The sequence below is a fragment of the Mixophyes fleayi genome, chromosome 11, assembly GCF_038048845.1.
Source record: "Mixophyes fleayi isolate aMixFle1 chromosome 11, aMixFle1.hap1, whole genome shotgun sequence".
Classification (NCBI taxonomy): Eukaryota; Metazoa; Chordata; class Amphibia; order Anura; family Limnodynastidae; genus Mixophyes; species Mixophyes fleayi.
Window position 1 is genome coordinate 48,428,311 of NC_134412.1, and position 20,680 is coordinate 48,448,990.

At 38.6% G+C, this 20,680-nt stretch overlaps 1 protein-coding gene across 7 annotated transcripts in view; it reads right to left on the reverse strand.

Moving 5' to 3' along the window:
* Nucleotides 1-20,680, reverse strand: part of NECTIN1 (nectin cell adhesion molecule 1) — a 325,802-nt gene that overhangs the window by 217,640 nt on the left and 87,482 nt on the right. The window contains exon 6 of one of the 7 annotated variants that reach the window (XM_075190580.1): nt 15,817-15,976. The exons of the other annotated variants lie outside the window; for them this stretch is intronic. Coding sequence (XP_075046681.1) covers nt 15,903-15,976 — 74 coding nt within the window. The 3' untranslated portion in view covers nt 15,817-15,902. Of the gene's footprint in view, nt 1-15,816; nt 15,977-20,680 lie in introns of those variants that run through there. 7 annotated transcript variants of the gene reach the window in all.

The window sequence follows — 20,680 nt, forward strand, 5'->3', positions numbered from 1 at the left end:
GTTTCTGGAGACCCAAAATACCCTCCCCCCCCCCTGCGTGTGCCCCTGGCACCCTGTTTTTCTCCACTAAATAGAATTAGAAAGAATTACTAGTTCAGAATGAAGTCTATATATACCATACACAGAGACAGTAGCCAGTACTCTAAACAGAGCTCTGACAGACTGACACCCAATCGATCAGCAAACTATTCTAGCTAAAAGCTACAGAAATATTAAAAATTATCACAGTTATTGTTTACTATGTAAAATTTCACCCTGTCTAACACTCTAGTCACTCTCTACACGCTATTTTAGGAGCACAGCCTGCAAGCCACCTTTTCCCCCAGATGCTGTCTATTCTAAAATGTCAGAGGGAATGCACTCAAACCACATCAATTAATCCGTGCACAGTCCATAAAAATAAAAATAAATCCATGGATGCTCAATGTAGATGAACAGACCAGCACAGACTTAGATAAAAAATATCAAAACATTTAATGAAATAGATAATACATTACAAAGTCATGCCATATATATATATATATATATATATATATATACATACATACATACACATACACATGCATTCATTAGGGTATTAGGACATGAGTGGAGAAGAAATAAACTGTGTTTGTTCAGAATTTTGTTTGGTGCATTTTGGCTGATGTGACAAGAATCAGACTAGTAATTGTCTGCCCCACATCTTTCATCCCACGTCACTAGCTTAAGGTGAAGAGTTAGCAAGTAGCATCTATGATTCTCTTAAATGTATTAACTCATTTCCTTTCTTTAATCTCTCACTTTTGTGAGGTCAGTAGGTATATAAATGCATATAATTAGAAAAGTATACTATTAGTCACACTGAGCACTAAAAATACTAGAGTTTCTGGTATATACACTTCTTGTCTGTGCTGAATGAGGTATGCATGTTGACTCACCCTGGCACCTTCTGAATTTCAGGCCATTTGTTAGTGCTTTGAACTTTGCTTTCATTGCTTTTTTTTATAATTATGTATTTGTGAACTTATAAAACAAACAAAAAATGCTCTCAAGCTTGCCTTTAAATCCCTTCTTTAATCCTCTGAAGCTCTTGTGCATAGCAAGATGCCCTGTTATGGAAGTTGTGATACATAGAGGAGGGGGTCAGACGGAGGAAACTATTATTTTTCTCTTATTTTTGCTGGCAGGAGTACTTTAGAGGGTTTAATGTACCAACAGCTGTTGGCATTCACTGGAAAAGATGCAGCTGGGGACATCTGGGACCAGATGTAACCCACTCCCCTGCCTCCAACCCCACAGTCTCTCCCCTGACCTTGGAGCTTTGGAGGGATTGTGCATCTCAGCAGAGAAATGTAAAACCCTCCTATTGTGCACTATGGAATGTTAACCGTTTAAAGCATGTAAATTAATGCAATTTGTACAGGAGAAATGACTAGTTAACTATCTGAGTTAGTAGTCACCAACTTATATTTTTATTTAAAGTGTCACACAAATACTATATATAGCAGATATCTCTAACCTTTTTTTTAGTGTTATAGGAAACTGATTGACTAACCCCAAGCAATGTCATTTCTCTGAATTTGTAATTTTTGCCGAGATTAAAAGCCACCTGAGATTTACTGAGATTGAAAACCACTGCGTAATTATTTTGTTAAGAATAACGTGTATATTTTACTAAACTGCAGGCTTGAAAAAGTGTTGATGTTGCCTATAGCAACCAATCAGATTCCAGGTTTGATTTATTTAGTGCATCCTACCAAATGTCAGCTAGAATATGATTGGTTGCTATAGGCAACATCTCTACTTTTTCAAACCCGCAGTTTAGTAAATATACCCCCAGAATTATTTTTTTTACCATAAAAACTAGAAATTAAAGAAATATGCAATAAAAGAGTGTTCTCTTTGCCTAGTTATAAGTATAGTTTAATACAGTATCAGGAAACTACAACATTTATAATGTAAGCAAGGCACTCCCTAATTTAATTTTTGTATTGTATTGTGTAAAAAGTAATGTGTCTTTACAGTACAGCTTTTCATCTCTGTTTCGTGATAACCACCAACAGCTTTTACAGATATATCTACTTAAGCACAAAAGAGGTAGTGATTTTGACAAAGCTTTCTGGAAATATATTTAAAATCGTGCCTGTTTGTGGTCACAGCTAAGACTTAAATGTCCTCTTGCTCTACACCATACATTTTCTTTCATGTTTCTGCATGTCTTCTGACTGGAATGCCACAAGCTGAACTGGACTAACAAAATGGAGTCTACTTAATAAATAAACAGCCAAGGTCTTCTACCTATCTATCAAGGGGTTAACGTTAGCGATAGTACTGCTATCAATTGGAGGTAACCCTGTCAGCGGTAAAATTTGTTAGTCTCAAGACACAAACTTCCCCATGCAAAGAATGGGGGGGGGGGGGTCCTATTTAACAAGGATCAAGACAGTTCAGTTTTTAAAAATTAATTTAGTCTATTTTTTCTTTTTACTATTTTTAAAGATTTTGTTTAAGAGTGGAACTGAAAGCCCAAGACTGGGAATGCAGTTATCCACCAAGCAAACTGTTAATTATGTTTTACCACTCCCAGCCAGTATCGTCCGACAGTGGAGCATCAATAATGAATAAATTGTGTCAATAATCGATTTTCTATGGCTGCGATAAGCCTTATATCCGTTGAATGAGTAAATTGCAATTACAATGTTTTTGCAGTGGTCTCGGGGATTAATGTTCTTTTTTTTTCTGGTGGGCAAAATGTTGTCAGGAATTTTTTATGGCTGACATGAAAAGTTTGCTTTGCTGTAAAATAGTAAGTCTGGCAGCTATTCTCTTATTTTCCTCCACCACACTCAGGAAGTGACCACCATGATCCTTCATAGGACATGATATCATCATAATACCCAGAAACTTATCAAAATCATCCTACCCTACAAGGCTTGCCTTTAAATACATTAGAGAATCAATATTAACACATTAATACCTAAGCTAGAAATATTTCTATATACCAGTATAGTCATACCAATAGTCCTGAATTTACAGCAACAGTTCCAGGGTTTAAAAATTTGTTCCTGAAAATGGTTATCTCTGGAAATGTCCCAAATCTTTAATATTGATTAATCCAATATTTGAAGCAATTTAATCAATATGCTTAATTAAAATGCAATAAGAATGATGCAACTAAATTTAGTAAATATACACAGACAATACCACAAGGAAGTTATTTTAAAATGTTGGCAAGTATGCACCAAAGATTGGGATATAGCTATAGTTCTAGGCTAGGAAAATAAGGTACCATGTAACATGTACAGAGGTAACTCCATTGTTGGTAACAGCGATATTTCCATTGGCAATGCACTGTGATACCCACACTGCCAAACATATATAGCACAGTGATAACACCAACTAATTGCCATCCATATACTGAACTTTAATTGCCATTTATCTATTGTATTGTTACCCCCAAACATCATACCATCCACATATTACATAGATACCTCAAAGTGCAAGCCATCATTACTGCACAGAGATAACACCCCTAACTGTCAGCCATACATTTGTACAGAGATACTCCCTACCCAATTGCAGATATAAGGTGCACAGAGATATTTATCCCCAATAGCCAGCCATACGTTGCACATAGATATCTAATCCACAATTACCAGTCTAAAATTTTCCAACGAGGGGGGGGGGGACAGTCTAAAATTGTCTAGAGACATTCCTACCGTTACCAGTTCACCCAGCCAGTTACCATCCTGGAGGCTCCAAGCTGTCTACAATTTCTGGAGAAATTGTAACTGAATAACTCGAGAACCTGCATCCAGCAAGCAAGTGATGTGGAACAGTTGCTACCAGGTGCATCATCTCTATGAATTCAACCGGACGACTGATCAATAGTTACATGTAAACCAGTTGCCTCCTGAATCACAAAGTTTTACTCTGGGGCTGCTTAGATGGATATGGTGATGAGTGCCTATTGGCTCCCTAAGTGTTGCATAGGAATCAACGTTAATCTTACGTCTATGGCACTGAAAGGGTTAAATGAGATAAGAGTGTGGAGAAGGCGCATTGAGTGATATTACACCAGAGGCAACTATTTTCTCCTAGTTCATTTAGGGGCGCGTTCCCGGTGTGATACAGGCGAGCGCACAGCCTATTTCTATCCACAAAAGGAGTTTAATTTTTTTATTCTCTAAGGTGGGGGAGTCTGGACCTCATCTTATATTTCAATTGAAGCACTTTGCAGTTGCACATTTATAGAAAAGACATTTCTACGTCACTTCTACCACTGCTCTGATGTCCTCTCACACTCATGATTAAATTAAGACAGAAATTAAGTGAAACCAAGCAGTATTTTTATTTTAACATAAAAAATGTCAAAGTTGAAATTAGCCTATTAAAAATAAAGCTACTGAAATGTTTGTTGATTAGATTTTGAAGTGACATTTCTGTTTTTTGCCATGTACTTTTTCCAATGAATCAGCAAACCGTCAGTACTAGGTGCAGCATCCTTTCACAGTGCAGTTCCAAGGCCTAGAAGGAGCAGATAGCGGGGCACTTCAGTACACTTGCCCAAGCAAAGAAGTGGATGTCCACTTTTTGGAATTGCTAAATGAGCCTTTGTGCTTGCTTCTGTGTGATTACATTATTGTATATCTGAAGAGTATTAGTGTGTATGACTAATATATGAGTCAGTTTTAGTGAGTGTCTATATAAATCCCCAAAAATCCCTCATCTGTCATTGGAAATAGTCACAGCTCTTATTGTAGGTGGTTCCACATTTATTAAGCATTGCTGTTCCATAAAGCCTCTTGTATTGCTGAATGAATCTCTATTTCCCTCTCACACAAATGAATTTGTGCATTTTTACAGCAAATCCAACCTTGCGTGACGAGTTTTATCTGTGTAAGTGCAAATAGATGCACTGTTCATGCACTGATTGATTGCTCGGAGAGCATAGTTAATGGTAGTAGTCTATATCAGCAAAAGTGAATCCTTAAAATGACAAACGTTCAAATAAGGTAATTAGTTCTTAACCCTTTAAGGACTCAAGGGTTTCCTTCCAACCAATGTTTACATTTTGACACAGGTTTTTGTTTCTTTGCAGCACAGGACTTTATCTCCAATACCAAAACTATGTAAACATATACTTTTAAATTCTGAGCATTATAAAGGAAAAGGCAGGGACAAACGATAACTTTTTTTTATATACATAGGAATACCTTATATATAAATTATTAGAGGGTTGGTTAAATTTTATACAACAAAAAATTTGCAAATAAAAGTTTGCAAATTAATTTGTTTTATTTTATTTTTTACTTTTTAATGCCTTTGTCCACATTAAGACAGACACTATTCTTTTATCTTCTAATTACTATACTAGAACCCATGTATTCGACTCATTGTCCAGCCAAATTATGTTCATGTACATCAGGGGTCCTCAAACTGCGGCCCGCGGAGGCCATTTATGTGGCCCGCCGGGCAGGGGCGGATTGGTCATTGCGCTGACCGGAATTTTCCAACGAGGGGGGGGGGGAGGGGACAGAACGAGGCCGGTGCCGCGGCGAGGAGTAAAAAAAAAAACTTGTAAAAATAAGAATCAGAGGGCTCCCCTCCTCCCATACTTGGCCTCCTCCAGTCCCGTTCAAGCAGAATGCCACATGGGACAAGCACCACGTGACAGGTGCTGTCCCATGTGTGCGCGGCGATGCAGCAGAGAAGACTTCAATAGAGCATGACTCCAACAAGGTAAGTGTAAGTGTGAGGGGGGGGCTGTTACACTAATATTTTGCTATGTGGGGGACTGTTACACTATTATTTTGCTATGTGGGGGCTGTTACACTATTATTTTGTTATGTGGGGGCTGTTACACTATTATTTTACTATGTGGGGGCTGTTACACTATTATTTTGTTATGTGGGGGCTGTTACACTATTCTTTTGCTGTGTGGGGGCTGTTACACTATTATTTTGTTATGTGGGGACTGTTACACTATTATTTTACTATGTGGGGGGCTGTTATACTATTATTTTACTATGTGGGGGCTGTTATACTATTATTTTGCTATGTGGGGGGCTGTTATACTATTAATTTGCTATGTGGGAGGCTGTTATACTATTATTTTGCTATGTGGGGGCTGTTACACTATTATTTTGCTATGTGGGGGCTGTTACAATATTATTTTGCTATGTGGGGGCTGTTACACTATTATTTTGTTATGTGGGGGCTGTTACACTATTATTTTTTTATGTGGGGGCTGTTATACTATTATTTTGCTATGTGAGGGGCTGTTATACTATTATTTTGCTATGTGGGAGGCTGTTATACTATTTTACTATGTGGGGGGCTGCAATGCTATTTTACTATGTGGGGTGCTCTTAAACTATGGGGGGCTTCTCTACTATTATACTATGTGAGAGAAGGGGCTTATATACTATTATACTATGTGACAGAAAGGGGGGCTGCTATTTTACTATAATGTGTGAGGGAAGTGAGTGGGGGGGGGGTCTTAATATAATGTGGGTGTGAGGTAGACAATTATTTTAATGATGGAGTGTAGGTTGGTGCTAATTATTTAGTAAGTGTTATTTTATTTTTGTGGGTGATGGTGGGGCAATTTAATTTAATAGTGGGGATGTTAATTTAGGATGGGGTGATGGGACCTTTAACTTAATCCTGGGTGGTATGGGGGTATGGTATAATTTGAATGTGGGGATTTTTTGGGGTGAATGTAAATATGAATATGAATTATTTACTGGCAGTGATGGTTGCAGGAAATAGGTATATTTAACATAAATGCTATGAATTTATTGCTGGGGGGGTCTCTACTGTAATTTGGGTGGGAAGTAGGCTATTAATTTAAAGATGGACTGTGGGACGGAGCTAATTATTTAATGGTCGGTGCTATTATTTTATTTGTTGGTTGATGGTGAAACTGTTTAATAGTGGGCTCTATTAATTTAATTTAAGGTGAGGTGACAAGACCTTTCATTTAATGCTGGGGTGGTTTTGGGCTATTAATTGAATAGTCCGGCCCCCCAACGGTCTGAGGGACAGTGAACTGGCCCCCTGTTTAAAAAGTTTGAGGACCCCTGATGTACATCCATCCACAAAGCTATACTTAAGGCACCACAAATATTCAACCTTAGTGTCACATCAATGATCCAGTAATAATTGCTGAGGAACCTTTTCCAAAATATGGAAGCCCAAATCCATAAGAAACTAACAATTCTACTTGCTGACAAAGCATGCAGCAATTTTTTTTATCTGTTGCGATGTCTTTCACAGCATATTATTAAAAAAAAACTGCATTGCCATCAATGAGTGCTGGGAGCACACAGCTATGCTGTTGTCTATCCCTTGCAATTGCAAATATTTAGGACTCTGCCACAATGACATCAGTCAGATATATGGAACAATTGTTACAAACTGCAAATGTCACACACAATCAAGTGTCACAAACCACAAAATGTTTTTGTAGTTACATTTATCATATGTAAAATATTGCAAAGGCAGTAGTGTTTTCTTTGTTCTAGGAGAGGCTTGCCACCTAGCAACAGCTGGTGTGATTGCAAGCCTTCCAGAGAAGTGAAGCGTATCAATTTTGCTCAGCAACTGCACCCCTAATGGGGGAAGAGTGGTGGTGGAAATGAGGCTTGTGATCAGACCTGCTGAGCTATGGAACCTAATTCTCAAATATTTGTTTGTTTAGCATTCATGTCTCCTCTTAAAAAAGAAGATGAGCTAACTTTTTTCAAGCACCCCATCAATTGTCTAAGCTCTAATAGCACTATTGGGTAAAAATATAAAAAAGAAACTGGCAGTGAATTACCCCATCCTTGAAATCGCAGATTGCTTAGAATTAGAATTCCTACAGGATCTCCAAGCCTGTTACACAGCCAGGAAGTCGTTTTCAGACATCAAGGGCAATAATATATAAAAACAATCCTTTTGAAGAGAGGGTCAGTTCTAAAGGCTATTGGAACTGTCCCATGCTTCTAAGCAGTGTCAGAAAGATTCAACCTTCCATAGCTCTAAAGGATGACCTGTTAGGAAACATACCTCTGGAATAGCCAATGCATATGGAAAATGATATGAATTACAGCACTGTATGTGGGTCATTGTCACAATGAGAGACAATATTAAATTGTATTAAATTGTGCCAAAAAAGGGTCTCCCTCTTTCTTCCCGAATTTGGATTCCAGGGTTCGCTTTCACAAAAAATTTGCGACAGTCTATTAGATGACACTCTCGAGTTGGCACTAGCTCAGAGAAAAATATCTGGCCCCCTGCTCCCTCAGAAGGGATGGATCAGCTATTTATTCCTGTTTGTAAAACCAGATGGTTCTTAGGTATAGAAATTAAACATGTTTATCAGGAACGCGCTCCCAGCGTCCCTGACTTAGAATGTTTACTGTATGGGGTACACACGATTCTAGCACTCAGTCTTGCAGTAACCTATCACACAGGTTATAAATTTGCTGAGACACCCCCAAACAGTGCTCTAACATCCATATACACCTATTATCTGTCACCACCTATTGAATCAGGGCAATAGAATCCCAAGCTACTGTCATACGAAAGTATCAGCTGGCACACACTATGCTGCTTGTTACACAAGGGTTAGCAATGCACACACCAGCAATCAATAGGTTAACATATAAAAACTCTGTTACATAAATGTACACGCTGGCACACACTATGCTTGTTAGTCAAATGGATTAACAATTCACAGACCAGTATTCAAAGGGTTAACATGGTCAAGCAATATTCTTCATAAAATGCTAATGGATTAGTTAGAGTATCAAGGACAAAACTTGTTAAATTTTAGATTCAATATACAAAGGTACAGGGCATTTGGATATAATAAAAAAGAACATATAATAAATGACATACAAAAAATATATATGCAATACAGTCAGAAAAACAAACATGATATGATTATAGAGAATAAACAGTTGTGTATCATAATCTGTATGCCTGGGACAAGGCAGAATGAAATGGACAATCCTTTGATTGAATCCCTAAGAGCTGGCTGAACAAATATTTTCTAAACACTTTTGTCAGAGGGGAAAATTATATACATTCATATCTATTAATTTAACATTTTATTTGGGCCCTCACCCTGACAATGTTCTTATGGAGATAGGCAGATATCAGAATCGTTTGGCCACCCGGAGTCATTGGGCATCTTTGTATAACATTCAGCAGATTTACATCTCTGTTTTTTTAATTATTTCAGTTTAAACATTTCATTATGTCTCTTCCCTCAGCAGATGCCCTATGAGACAAAACTCCATTTGAGGATAGCTATCTGAAAGCTCCACTGAAGAAGGGTATAAACTCACTCTTATACTATACCCCGACAGGCTGTTCAAAATGTTCCTTCAGCTAGGCCCAATTGCTAGAATGTGGCCACAGGTGGTCAATGTTTCATATCTGGAGGACATGTCCACATGCAATTTCATTTTGGAACAGGGTACACTCCATTAACAATTTAATGCTAGAGCTAAAGATACCATAAGACCCATGGTACCTTCCATTCTCTAAACCGCCCCAAGATGTTAATGTGCAAAGCCAAAAACTGGTTTCCGACTTACTGGTAGCATCTAAAGGGCTAACTGCCAAAAATCAGAAGCAATCAAACCCTGCTTCCTTCTCAGCCATTAAGAAGTACTTTTGGCATACCGCGTGCATGGAAAAAATAACATCCTTTCACTACATAAATTTTATGAGATTTGAGCCGCTTGCTTTATTACATAAGTTCCTCTAGAGCACCCTTTACCCCTTGAGCCTTGAATCAAAATATTCCTCAACCCAACCTTAAACTCTACTTCCTTTCAAGATCCCCTGCTGAGCAAACCCCAGGCCTCCATCATAGCATATCAAGTAATACCTCTTTCTACTTTTCATACTCTCTAATGTAATGTACCTCATACCCTTACTTATCATTTTACCCTCCTCATGCTCTCCCCCTTTTTATATATATATATATATATATATATATATATATTTTTTTTTTTTTTTTTTTTTTGCTTATTGTCGTGAACATAGAGAGCTTGCAGTTATTTATAAGGGATAATTCATAACTGCAGTGTAAATAGGTTGTATCAAATGAATCCATTGATAAGTTAATGTAAAAGTTAAAGACGCAGAGTCTGATGGAATTGTGTTTGATGGCTTTCTACATCCCAGTGTGAGGAGATAAGCCTGCCACTTTTAGCATCTTCCAGGATGTTCGCTTTAGACACTTGAATAAACTTTGTGGTGCCAATCACAGCTGGAGATCCTGGTAGGCAGCATGTGAAAGCCTATACAGGTATATAGAAATATGACCTTCAAAGGAAAATGTTGTCATAGTTCATTTTTTGGGAAATCTGGATGCCACTCTGTACTGAGGGGCAAAAACCACACAAGGGTCTTAAAACATAGATACCAACTACACAGGGAACAACCATAGTCACATGTATTTCAGGATGAGATTGGATATTGTTGTAATCTCTTCATATTTGGTATTTAAACGTGCGGGAGATTATGACCGGGGGTTGTTATTTCTCTGAGATATATCTGTGAAGAATTACCAACAGGTCAAAACTTAGGAATAGTTTGAACAAACCTGAGGCGACACCCAGGGGACATTTCCGCCCCCACATTAGCATTCACACTGCCCCTGTGAATGCCGTCCCATTTGAGTTTGCTTAAAAATCTGTGTTCTGAAGGAAAAAACTGTCAGACTTTTGGGGAAATCAAGTTACATTGATAAGCTGTCCATCTTCTTAGCCAATTCCCCTTGGCCAGAATGCAATTCATGTAAGTGCAAATCTGAATGTAATCCTTTTTATTTTAAACTGTTTTTGCTTGTTATGTCATATATATTAATTGTTTATTCATTATTTTTCTTTATATCTAAATGCCCTGTACTTTTTGTATATTAAATCTACAATTTAATAAGTTGCGTCCTTGATACTATAAAGAATTCATTAGCCTATTAGAAGAGAGATTGCTCGACCATGTTAACCCTTGGAATGCCAGTGTGTGATTTGTTGATACATTTGATTAACAAGCTGTGTGTGCTTGTATTTATATTTGTGTAACAGTCTGGAGGTGTGAAGAGTTAACCCTATGTGTGCTGGTGTGGGTCTTGTTAGTTTGTGGAGAACTAGAAGCCTGTGTGCCAGTGTGGGACAGTATATTGGGGTCCTATTGCCCGTACCCAATAGGTGGTGGCTGAACCTTGAAGTGTCTGGGGGTGTGAGAGCGCTGTGTTTGGGGGCGATTCCGTAGGTCTAGAACCTGTGTGATAGGTGAGAGAGACTGTGGGCAGAAATCGTGTGTGACCTCATACAGCAAACACCCCGAAGTCACGGCAGCTAGGAGCATGTTCGTGACACTTATTATTATAAATATAATTTAAAAATATCCCGAAGACTTGTTACAGTTTTGTATTAAAGAAAATTTTGTTTGTATCTTGATCTGTACCATTCTTCAATAAATTTACTTGAACAAAATATATACCTAGTTTGGCACTCATAACCTTGATATCATCTATTAAACCACTTAGTCAAGGGGCCAAAAATACCTCTATGTTTGGCAAGGGTAGGCTTCTTGGGGGCAATGGAAATGCTTTCCCCTCTACAGTACAAAATCCTGGTATGACGCTGTGACAGGATGGGCCGCCTATGCCACCCTGTCTGTTGTTGCTGGGAACCGGCTGGGCTTACTTTGCCACCGTTCCCTTTCGTTATCTCAAAAGCGCCCTCTTGCCGCAGTAGGAGGGGCTGATAATGCTGCCACCACTGAACTCCTTTATGGCGCTCAGAACCATGTTCCTTCTGAGTAACTGTCACTGCTAGTGTACTCCTGTGCTGGTACACTTGGGCTGGTAACTCCGCACCTCTTACAATGAATCCGGGTTTCTGTGGATGGATCCTCCCTGGCCTATCACACTGACCAGAGCTGCAGGTAGCAGGCAGAGCGGTAGTACTGGAAAAACTTGGGTCTAAACCTCAGAATCAGCCGGAGAATGGATTAGATTTAGGGTCTAATCGGCAGGTCACAGGATTTCAGCAATATTGAAGAAGTTGTCAAGCAGGTCTTTGAAGCAGATTGATGTTTATTGCTCAAGTGTCCTGACAAGGACAGTCCCACTGATTTAAGGTATCAGTGGTCAGGTCAGATGGAACATCAGAATGATACATTTCAGTGTACAAGTCAGTGCATTTATATCGTTCAGAAACATGCTATTTTTAGCATCAGGATATAGTCTATTTACATAAACATAGATTTACATGCATTGCAAAACCACTAATATTTATACTTAGCTATGAAATTCTTAAAACCCTTGCTTTGATTTCCTGGATCTTATTTCAGAAGCAGGAGACCCACTAGCAAGTCAAAAGGTCTGACTGGCATGAATACTTCAGAAAGTCGCCGAATACCCATTTCCACAGAACAACAACAAAAAAAAACAAGCTATTTTCCCACATCACAATACACAAAAGGCTTGGTAAACACAGGCTCATTGTATCAGATATATACATCAGAAATAGTCATATCCTATAGCAAGGTTAAACAAGAGACAAATTTCTTCCCCTGGTATCAGAAATAACGATTTCCTATCTCAAAATATAAAAAAATAAGTGCACGTGCAATTACATAAATAAGTGCCCTGCGCTATTTGCTTTAAATAAATTTTTAACAAAAGTTATTAAAACGTGATCCAGTCACAGACGCCTATTACAGAAGTTTACAAATTGGTCAACAAAAGTGACTTTCTCTGCAAAACAGGTTAGCTTCAGTTTTGGAATTTCTCACATTTGTTTTCCCAGTCATTTTCTTCCACAGATTGTACCTACGGTTACGGCAAGAGGCTTCTTTGTCCAGAACAATAAAGCCAAAGTATGCATTAACTTGGGGTATTCATCCTCTCAACTATTGAAAATATTTCAGGAAATATTAAACAGCTAACCATTAGCAGCCAGATTTTTGGAGCTCAAAACTAATAAACATCAATGACCCTTCGATTAAACTTTCCTTGGAAGGTTATCACATCATTCTGAGAGAAAGAACTAAAAATTGTAGCATGGACACATCACCAGTGGAATTTGACCTCTTCAAAGATACTTTTGATCTAAGATTGCGTGCAGTACTCTGGCATCATGCTTAAAAAGAACAGGTTGTAACTGGCAACACATTTCAAAACTCCTGATACATCCCAAAAACCATTTCGACCATATGTGCAGGTCCGTTCAGCAGTGAAAGTGTGCTGTCCCGCTGCTCTGATTGTGTTTAAAACACAATCAGAGCAGCCGGGCAGCACACTGTCACTGCTGAACGGACCTGCACAGTGTGCAGCTGTCGGCAGCAAGCCCCTGCTATGGGGGGCGATCGCCCCCCCCCTGGATCCGCCACTGGTACCTAGGACTGGGTTAATACCGTTCCATACTGGTTAGCATACACTAAGATCAGCACATGCAAATGAAGAAAGCTTCTGAGATAGATAAGGTCCAAACCACTCTCCTGTTACAACCTGCTAAAGCAATTTGTGCTCTGCATCTTGTACTACTGGGATATCTCTGTTTCCTATTAATACGCAACCTTTTTTTTTCAAAATAGCTTTATTTACATATTTATACACATATCACAAGTTTAAATTACTTACCTAGTAGAGGTAATTTATGATTCAGAAAAAAATGCAAAGGAGCAGAGCTTTTTTTTTTTTGGTTTGTAAAGACGTGCTGTTTTTTTGCACAATTTAGTGCTGCAAGATGGCATAGATTGAGTGATTGAGAGTAGAGCACATTTGTGCTTCTTATATTGAGTGGAGCTGGACAGACAGACAGCAGATTGGAAAGTTCCATAATGAATACGTGCTTCTGAGCACAAATTAAAACTTTTTGCGAGACATGATATTTAAGATTCTCATTCTAATGAGCTAGAAGGGATGAACATTGATCATGTTTGGAGGAGTTTAACAGATCTGCAGAGTCTTTTGGGTCGCACAAGCTTTTAGTAATCTAACCCCTCACACTATTGTATGTGCATATTGCATCAATAGGAACATTTCATTGAGGTATTTTGATATGTACAGATAAAGCATTGTAAATAAAAATTCAAAATGCCACTCAGCATCAAGGGTTTGAAACTGCTAGTGTAGAATTCCATTTGTGCCAGTTTGAGCTGCCTCTCTGACATCATTGCTCTGACATCAGAGAATTCAATTTATAGAGTAAATGCAGTTAATTTGAATTCCCTGATTTCAAGAGGTTATGTGGTAGTGAGCAGCGTTGTTTGTATACCGCTACACTATATGTGAGCTTCAATATATACGTGCAGGCACCCCCTCCTTGTTCATATGCAAACCTCCCATTTTCTTAATGAAGAATTGGGACAGAGGGAGAGATTACACGTGCCACTCTGAAGCACTAGAAGGGGACATGATCATGCTTCATGGGGGTGTGGCCACATCATGTATGTTTAAAGGATGTTTAATCTTGATATCAAAATAAATGACATATAAAATGTAAAAAGAAAAGAGTAAAAATATGGCATGAAAAAATATACACCGATCAGCCACAACATTTAAGCCATTTATGTAGGTCCACCTAGTGCCACCAAAACAGCTCTGACCCATCGAGGCACGGGCTCCACAAGACCTGTGAAGGTTTCCTGTGCTACCTGGCACCAATACATTAGCAGCAGATCCTTTAAGTCCTGTGGCTCTGACTTGTTTTTCCGTCACACCCCACAGACGTTTGATCGGATTGAGATCTGGGGAATTTGAAGGCCAAGTTAATATATTGAACTCTTTGTTATGTTCCTCATACCATTCCAGAACAATTTTTGCAGTGTGACAGGGAGGATTATCCTGCTGAAAGAGGCCACTGCCATCAGGAAATACGGTAGCCATGAAAGGGTGTACTTGGTCTGCAACAATGTTTAGGTAGGTGGGTATGTGTGAAAGTAACATCCAAATGAATGCCAGGACCCAAGGTTTCCCAGCAGAACATTGCCCGGAGCATGACACTACTTCCGCCGGCTTGCCTTCTTCCCATTGTGCATCCGGCCATCCATATAATGTAAAAGAAATAATGATTCATCAGACCAGGCCACCTTCTTCCATTGTTTCATAGTCCAGTTCTGCCACTCATGTCCATTTTAGGTGCTTTCAGTGTTGGACAGGGATCAGCATGGGCACTCTAACTGGTCTGCGGCTATATGGGATTGTATTAGCTTTCGCGCCCCACGTGCCTCTGTAAGCCTTGGACACCCATGACCCCATCTCCGGTTCATTGGCTGTCATCCCTTCAACCACTTTTGGTAGGTACTAACCACTGCATACTGAGAACACCCCACAAGACCAGCTGTTTTTGGAGATGCTCTGACCCAGTCGACTAGCCATCACAATTTGGCCCTTGTCAAAGTAGCTCAGATCCTCACATTTGCACGTTTCCTGCTTCCAACACATCAACTTCAATTTCTGACTGTTCACTTGCTGCCTAATATATCTCACCCGAGATGATCAATGTTATTCACTCACATGTCAGTGATTTTAATGTTGTGGTTGATCTGTCTGTTGATATGAAGAAAATATAAGGAAACCACAGGTTTTGTCTTAGATAACATTGTCTTTTTATATCCCGCTGGTAAAATTGCCGTAAAATGGTTAATTTTACACAACCGATGGATGATACATTTAGCCGAAAGACTACATCACAATAAGGAATTTTATCCAGTTATCAGTAGTTCTTTAAAATGGACTGTAGTAATCTGCTGAGTTCCAAGTCCTTGGGGTAATTGCTGTTTTAAATCCTTTGGCAAAATCGCAGAAAATCTGTGATCTTACAAAACTGACGGATGATACATTTATCTTACCCTCTCTCTCTCTATCATTCATAGTGGTGGTGAGCGAGAAAGGGGTTCTCAGATCCTTAATGGTGCTGGTCCAAGCCTTGGATCGGTTGCTGTGGCCGGGAGGCAGTTTGTGCTTGACAAGTAGAATGTGCTAGAATGCAAATCACACTAGTATCAGAATCTAAAGGTTATAATTCAAAACCAGAATATATTGTGGGATTGAGATGTAGCAGGATTATATTTGTTCTAACACAGTAAAATGCACATATATTAAGCAGCATATTGTATCTAAATGGAAACCTGAGTTCGTGTCTAGTGGGAAAATGCATTGCAGCAACAAGCTACAAACTATATTCAGCATGGTAATTTGATGTCAAATATGTCCATTGTGTGGAATTTTAAATAGCATTATCTGAATTTAATGATTTTTTTTTTCTTAAATAATATTTTATTGAAATTTTAAATAACATGTAAATAAAGGGGGAAGGGACAAAATAAAAGAATGGAAGATCATGAAGGAGGGATGTGTACACTGTTGAAAATTATATTCACATATATAGATATGCATATATCAAAACATCACAGTAGATCTTAAGAAGATTGAGTGTATCAAACCAAATAAGTTCAGGGCGGTGCCATGGTGCACTGAAGAATAACAGATCGAGGGAAAGAAGAGAAAACGGGAAAGGAATATGACAGGATTTTAGTAAAGGGATAAAGTGGAAGAGGTAAGGAGAAAATAAAGGAGGGTAGGATATAAGGATGAAGGGACATGATGAGTTTACAAAACGTGCTTACATTAGATACTATAAGAGAAGAGGGATTTATATATCAAAGTAGTCAGTCCAAGCTTGCCAAACAGACAAAAATTGATTGGGGTGGTCATGTATTATGCTGGTGTTATGTTCTAAATTGTAAATCTGCCAAATGTTATTAATCAAGGCTAAAATTGTGGAAGGGTCAAGCTTTTTACAATTCTGGCCAATCGGGCATTTAGCGGCTGTAAAAATATGGCCAGAGAGTTTCCAAATCAATTTATAAGTCTCTGCAGGAAGATGAGGCAGAAGAAAAAAAGGAGAGATTTGCAGGCATACGCATCTGACGAATCTTATGAGTAAGATCTGACAGCGTAAAAAGGGTTCAATTTTAGGGCAGCTCCACCAAACACAGGAGAGGATGTCTCATTGACCACAATTTCGCCAGCAAAGATCTGAGGATGAAGAATAGATTGCATTAAGTTTGGAAGGTATTAAATACCACCAAAAGAGGAGGCATCCGGGAACATATGGAGGATTTGGTGACAGCTTCACGAATGTGAGAGCATTACTCTGAGTCCATACACTCACCTATATCCATCTCCCAACTTGAGATTGTTTAGCTGGTGAGTTGTGTTGTAACAACAGTGAGTAAAACATGGATATGAGGCCTTTGGAAGAGCACATGCGAAGACAAAAAGATTCTAGTGGAAACGAATGATAAGTGGTACGTGGGTTAATTTGATTATTGTATAGATGGCGATCACAAAGCTCAGAGAAATCCGGGAAAAAGTCCACAGGAATTATGTCTGGAAGAAATTTAAAATTGTGTTTAGTCCAATCAGAAAAGGCCTTTGCATAAAGACCTGGACAAAAAATGGATTATGCCAAATGGGAATCATTCTTTTCATATTGTCTTATTAGCTTGCATGTACTGACACAATATTTCTAAACAGAGAGGAAGACTCGAATTGTGGGTGACAGGAGAAGTGAAGAGGGCAGGTCTTTGGAGTCTAGCCAGAACAAGGCGCAAGGTGATGTCATGTGCAATAAGTCCGCTTTTTCCAGCTATCCACAACCTAGTATGTAGATCAGCATGTGCCTGACAGCCTGGGTAAGGTGAGTAGCTAAATAATATTTATGTAGACAGGGAGATCTATGCCTCCATTTTTAGACTGTCTAAAGAGAGATTTCTGGTGGACTCGTGGACGTCTCCCAGACCAAATAGATTGGGAAATACTTGATTGAATATCTTTGAGGGTAGCAGTAGGGACCTGCACTGGTAAAGCTTGGAACAGGTAAAGGAGCCTGGGAAGCAGGTTCATTTGTTGAGAGCTTCAGTTGTGTCGGAATTCAACTTAAAAATTGACAAGAAGCCCTAACCTTTGATCTCATTTAACAAAGAAAGAATCATAACATGGGGTTTTGTGACCGTAAGGAGGATGTCATCCGCATAAAGCGCTAGTTTATGGGACTGTGAACCGACTGGGATACCTGAAATGTTAGGATTGTTACGTATGTTGGCTGCCAGTACCTCCATCAACAGAGCAAAAGTAGGGGTGACAAAGGACAGCCCTGCCTAGTGTCATTGTTAATTGAAATAGGGAGGGCAGAGCAGCCATTCGCAAGCACTGATTCTGTGGGGTTAAAATATAAAGATGCAATGCCTTTGAGGAACGGGCCCTTGTACCAGCGGTACATGCCACACCCGGGAGGCCAGCCCACGGCCACGAGAGTAGACGCCAACAAGCAACAAATAAAATTTAGGCGAATCTGAATGATTTTCGATGAGTTCATTTTTAAAATGGCTTTTTATTATACAAATGTGCTGACAATGAATGTACCTTGTTGTAAATTATATTAATCAGATGACTGCATTGCTAAATATAGTGTAACATACTTCTATTTTAAGTAGAGCCTCTAAACATTTGGTGTCCTTCTCAAGGCAGGTACTTTGAATTTATTACTAAGTCTTATAGATGTGTTATCCATCATCCCAAGGCTAACCTGTGTGCCAGGCTGGGACTGTCCTTTGAATTTAGATTCTCAGGTCATTGTAAACCGCATACCTGCATACCAAATGACTGCATCTTTTGGGTCCAGTAGCCTTTTGCACTGCACAGTGAACTCTTCACTCTCGGAATGCTCTCAGTCCAGTGGCGGGGATAGGCTCAGACAGCCAAGGACAAAAGTTGTCAAAATGGCCAACCCATGGGTGCAGGGTGGGCCCACACTTCACAGGACTGGTACAGGGCTCCCAACTCAAGGACTTGGGTTCATTGCACACCCTGCACCCATGGTAGATACGTCACTGATGTGCTTTTCTGGTTGTTTAGGACAATTTTAAAAAAGGTTAGGCTGTTGATACTTATAATTTCAAAACTATAGTATTTAAAGTAGGTGGAATTATAGTCATAAATGAGGCCTAAGCAATTAGTATTTTAGGAGATAAAAAATGTACAGTTGTAACTAATTTTGGGGCTGTTCTAAAAGCTGGCGTTAACAAGAGGTACATTTTTCACATTGTTTAAATGTGCATTTGTCAAACATCAAGGAATCAACCAAATCTTAGAAAATCATATATGAAGATGTCAAAAATTGGAAGAGGGGTGTGTTTCTATTTGTAAGCTTCAGATTATACATATAAAAGGCACCTCCTCAGTCTTTGGTTTGTAAATGAACTGAACTGTCTTTGATCACACTATTCAAACATTACTCCATAAATATATCCGCTCTCCATCCATCTCCTTTGATAAACTGTGTGCCATCTGGTGTCATCCACCCCTATATACAATTTATAAAACATTTGCATCCAAAATGTATTTCCCTGTTACCTTTACACTTCTGTGTGGTACTTAATAATCATATGTGATGCTCAGTGATGTTTGATGCCACAGATATATATATATATATATATATATATATTTATATATATATATATATATATATATATTAGATAGGACTACCAGGGTTCAGTAATGTTGGGTGTAGCTAGCTATGGGGGTTCAGGTGTCAAAGACTTGGAGCCTATAGTGTAAGTTTTGCCCTGTATACCCAACAGTGTAAACTTTTCCAGAACAAATTGATAGGGTGAGCTATAGTTTTTGATTTCTTATTGAATTATAAAATATGAATACATTTGACTTTGAAAAAAGCTCAACTTGTGATTTCGCAAATTGCAATTTGTGATTTTGCAATGACATACATTGCACACACAGCAGTGTCTCTGTTTTAAGGATCTATTTTTTTTCTTCCTATTAGTTCTCTGGGGCAAGAAAATCCTTAACTTACCATATGTATGGGAAAGGGCTAGAGGGTACTCCTGAGAAAGGAAGGCACAAGGTAAAAATATATGTATGAGTGACAATATTTAACTGAAATATGTCTTCTGGCTTTGAGCTTTGTTTTGGAAATGATTGTTCTGCAATAGGCTGTGTCACTGGGTGAATAAAAGACCAACAGGGTGTAACAATAGATAGAACAAGAAAAACAAAGCAATTGAACCATGTAATGCTTACGTTTTTTCTGTACAGGCTTCAAACAAATACATTTTAAATCAGTCGTTGTTTTTCTTTAAACAATCATTTTAGGGAGAAACTGCTCTGAAATACACTGCAGGTCATGTAAAATACTACTCTTTTGCATTCATGGTCCATCGTAACTTTTGTCTTTATATTTTACAGACTAGCTTTTACTATTGCATTCAAACTCAACAAAAGTCCTAAAGTTACAGCTTTAAATCTTAATTTGTATAAGCAAAGTAATAGCACCACCAGGCAAATTTCTCTAAGAAAAGGAATCCGAAAAAAAGGGATTAAAAATAAGTTAATTTTTTAAACTCTGCTTTAATGTAATCATAATAAATACATATTATAGCAAAAATATTATATTATAGCAAAAACATTATAGCAAAAATTAAAACTTTTCAGACTATAAATTCAGAAAACTTGCTGTGAGGGAGGTACCACTAAAGGGCATACTTACCAACTTTGCAGTGTTGCCCTTCATGGTGGGAGTGAGAGGGTGGAAGGGGGCAAATCACATCATTTTGGCCTCGCCACCAGGACACAATGATGCAAAAGCATTATTTGTCTATTAGG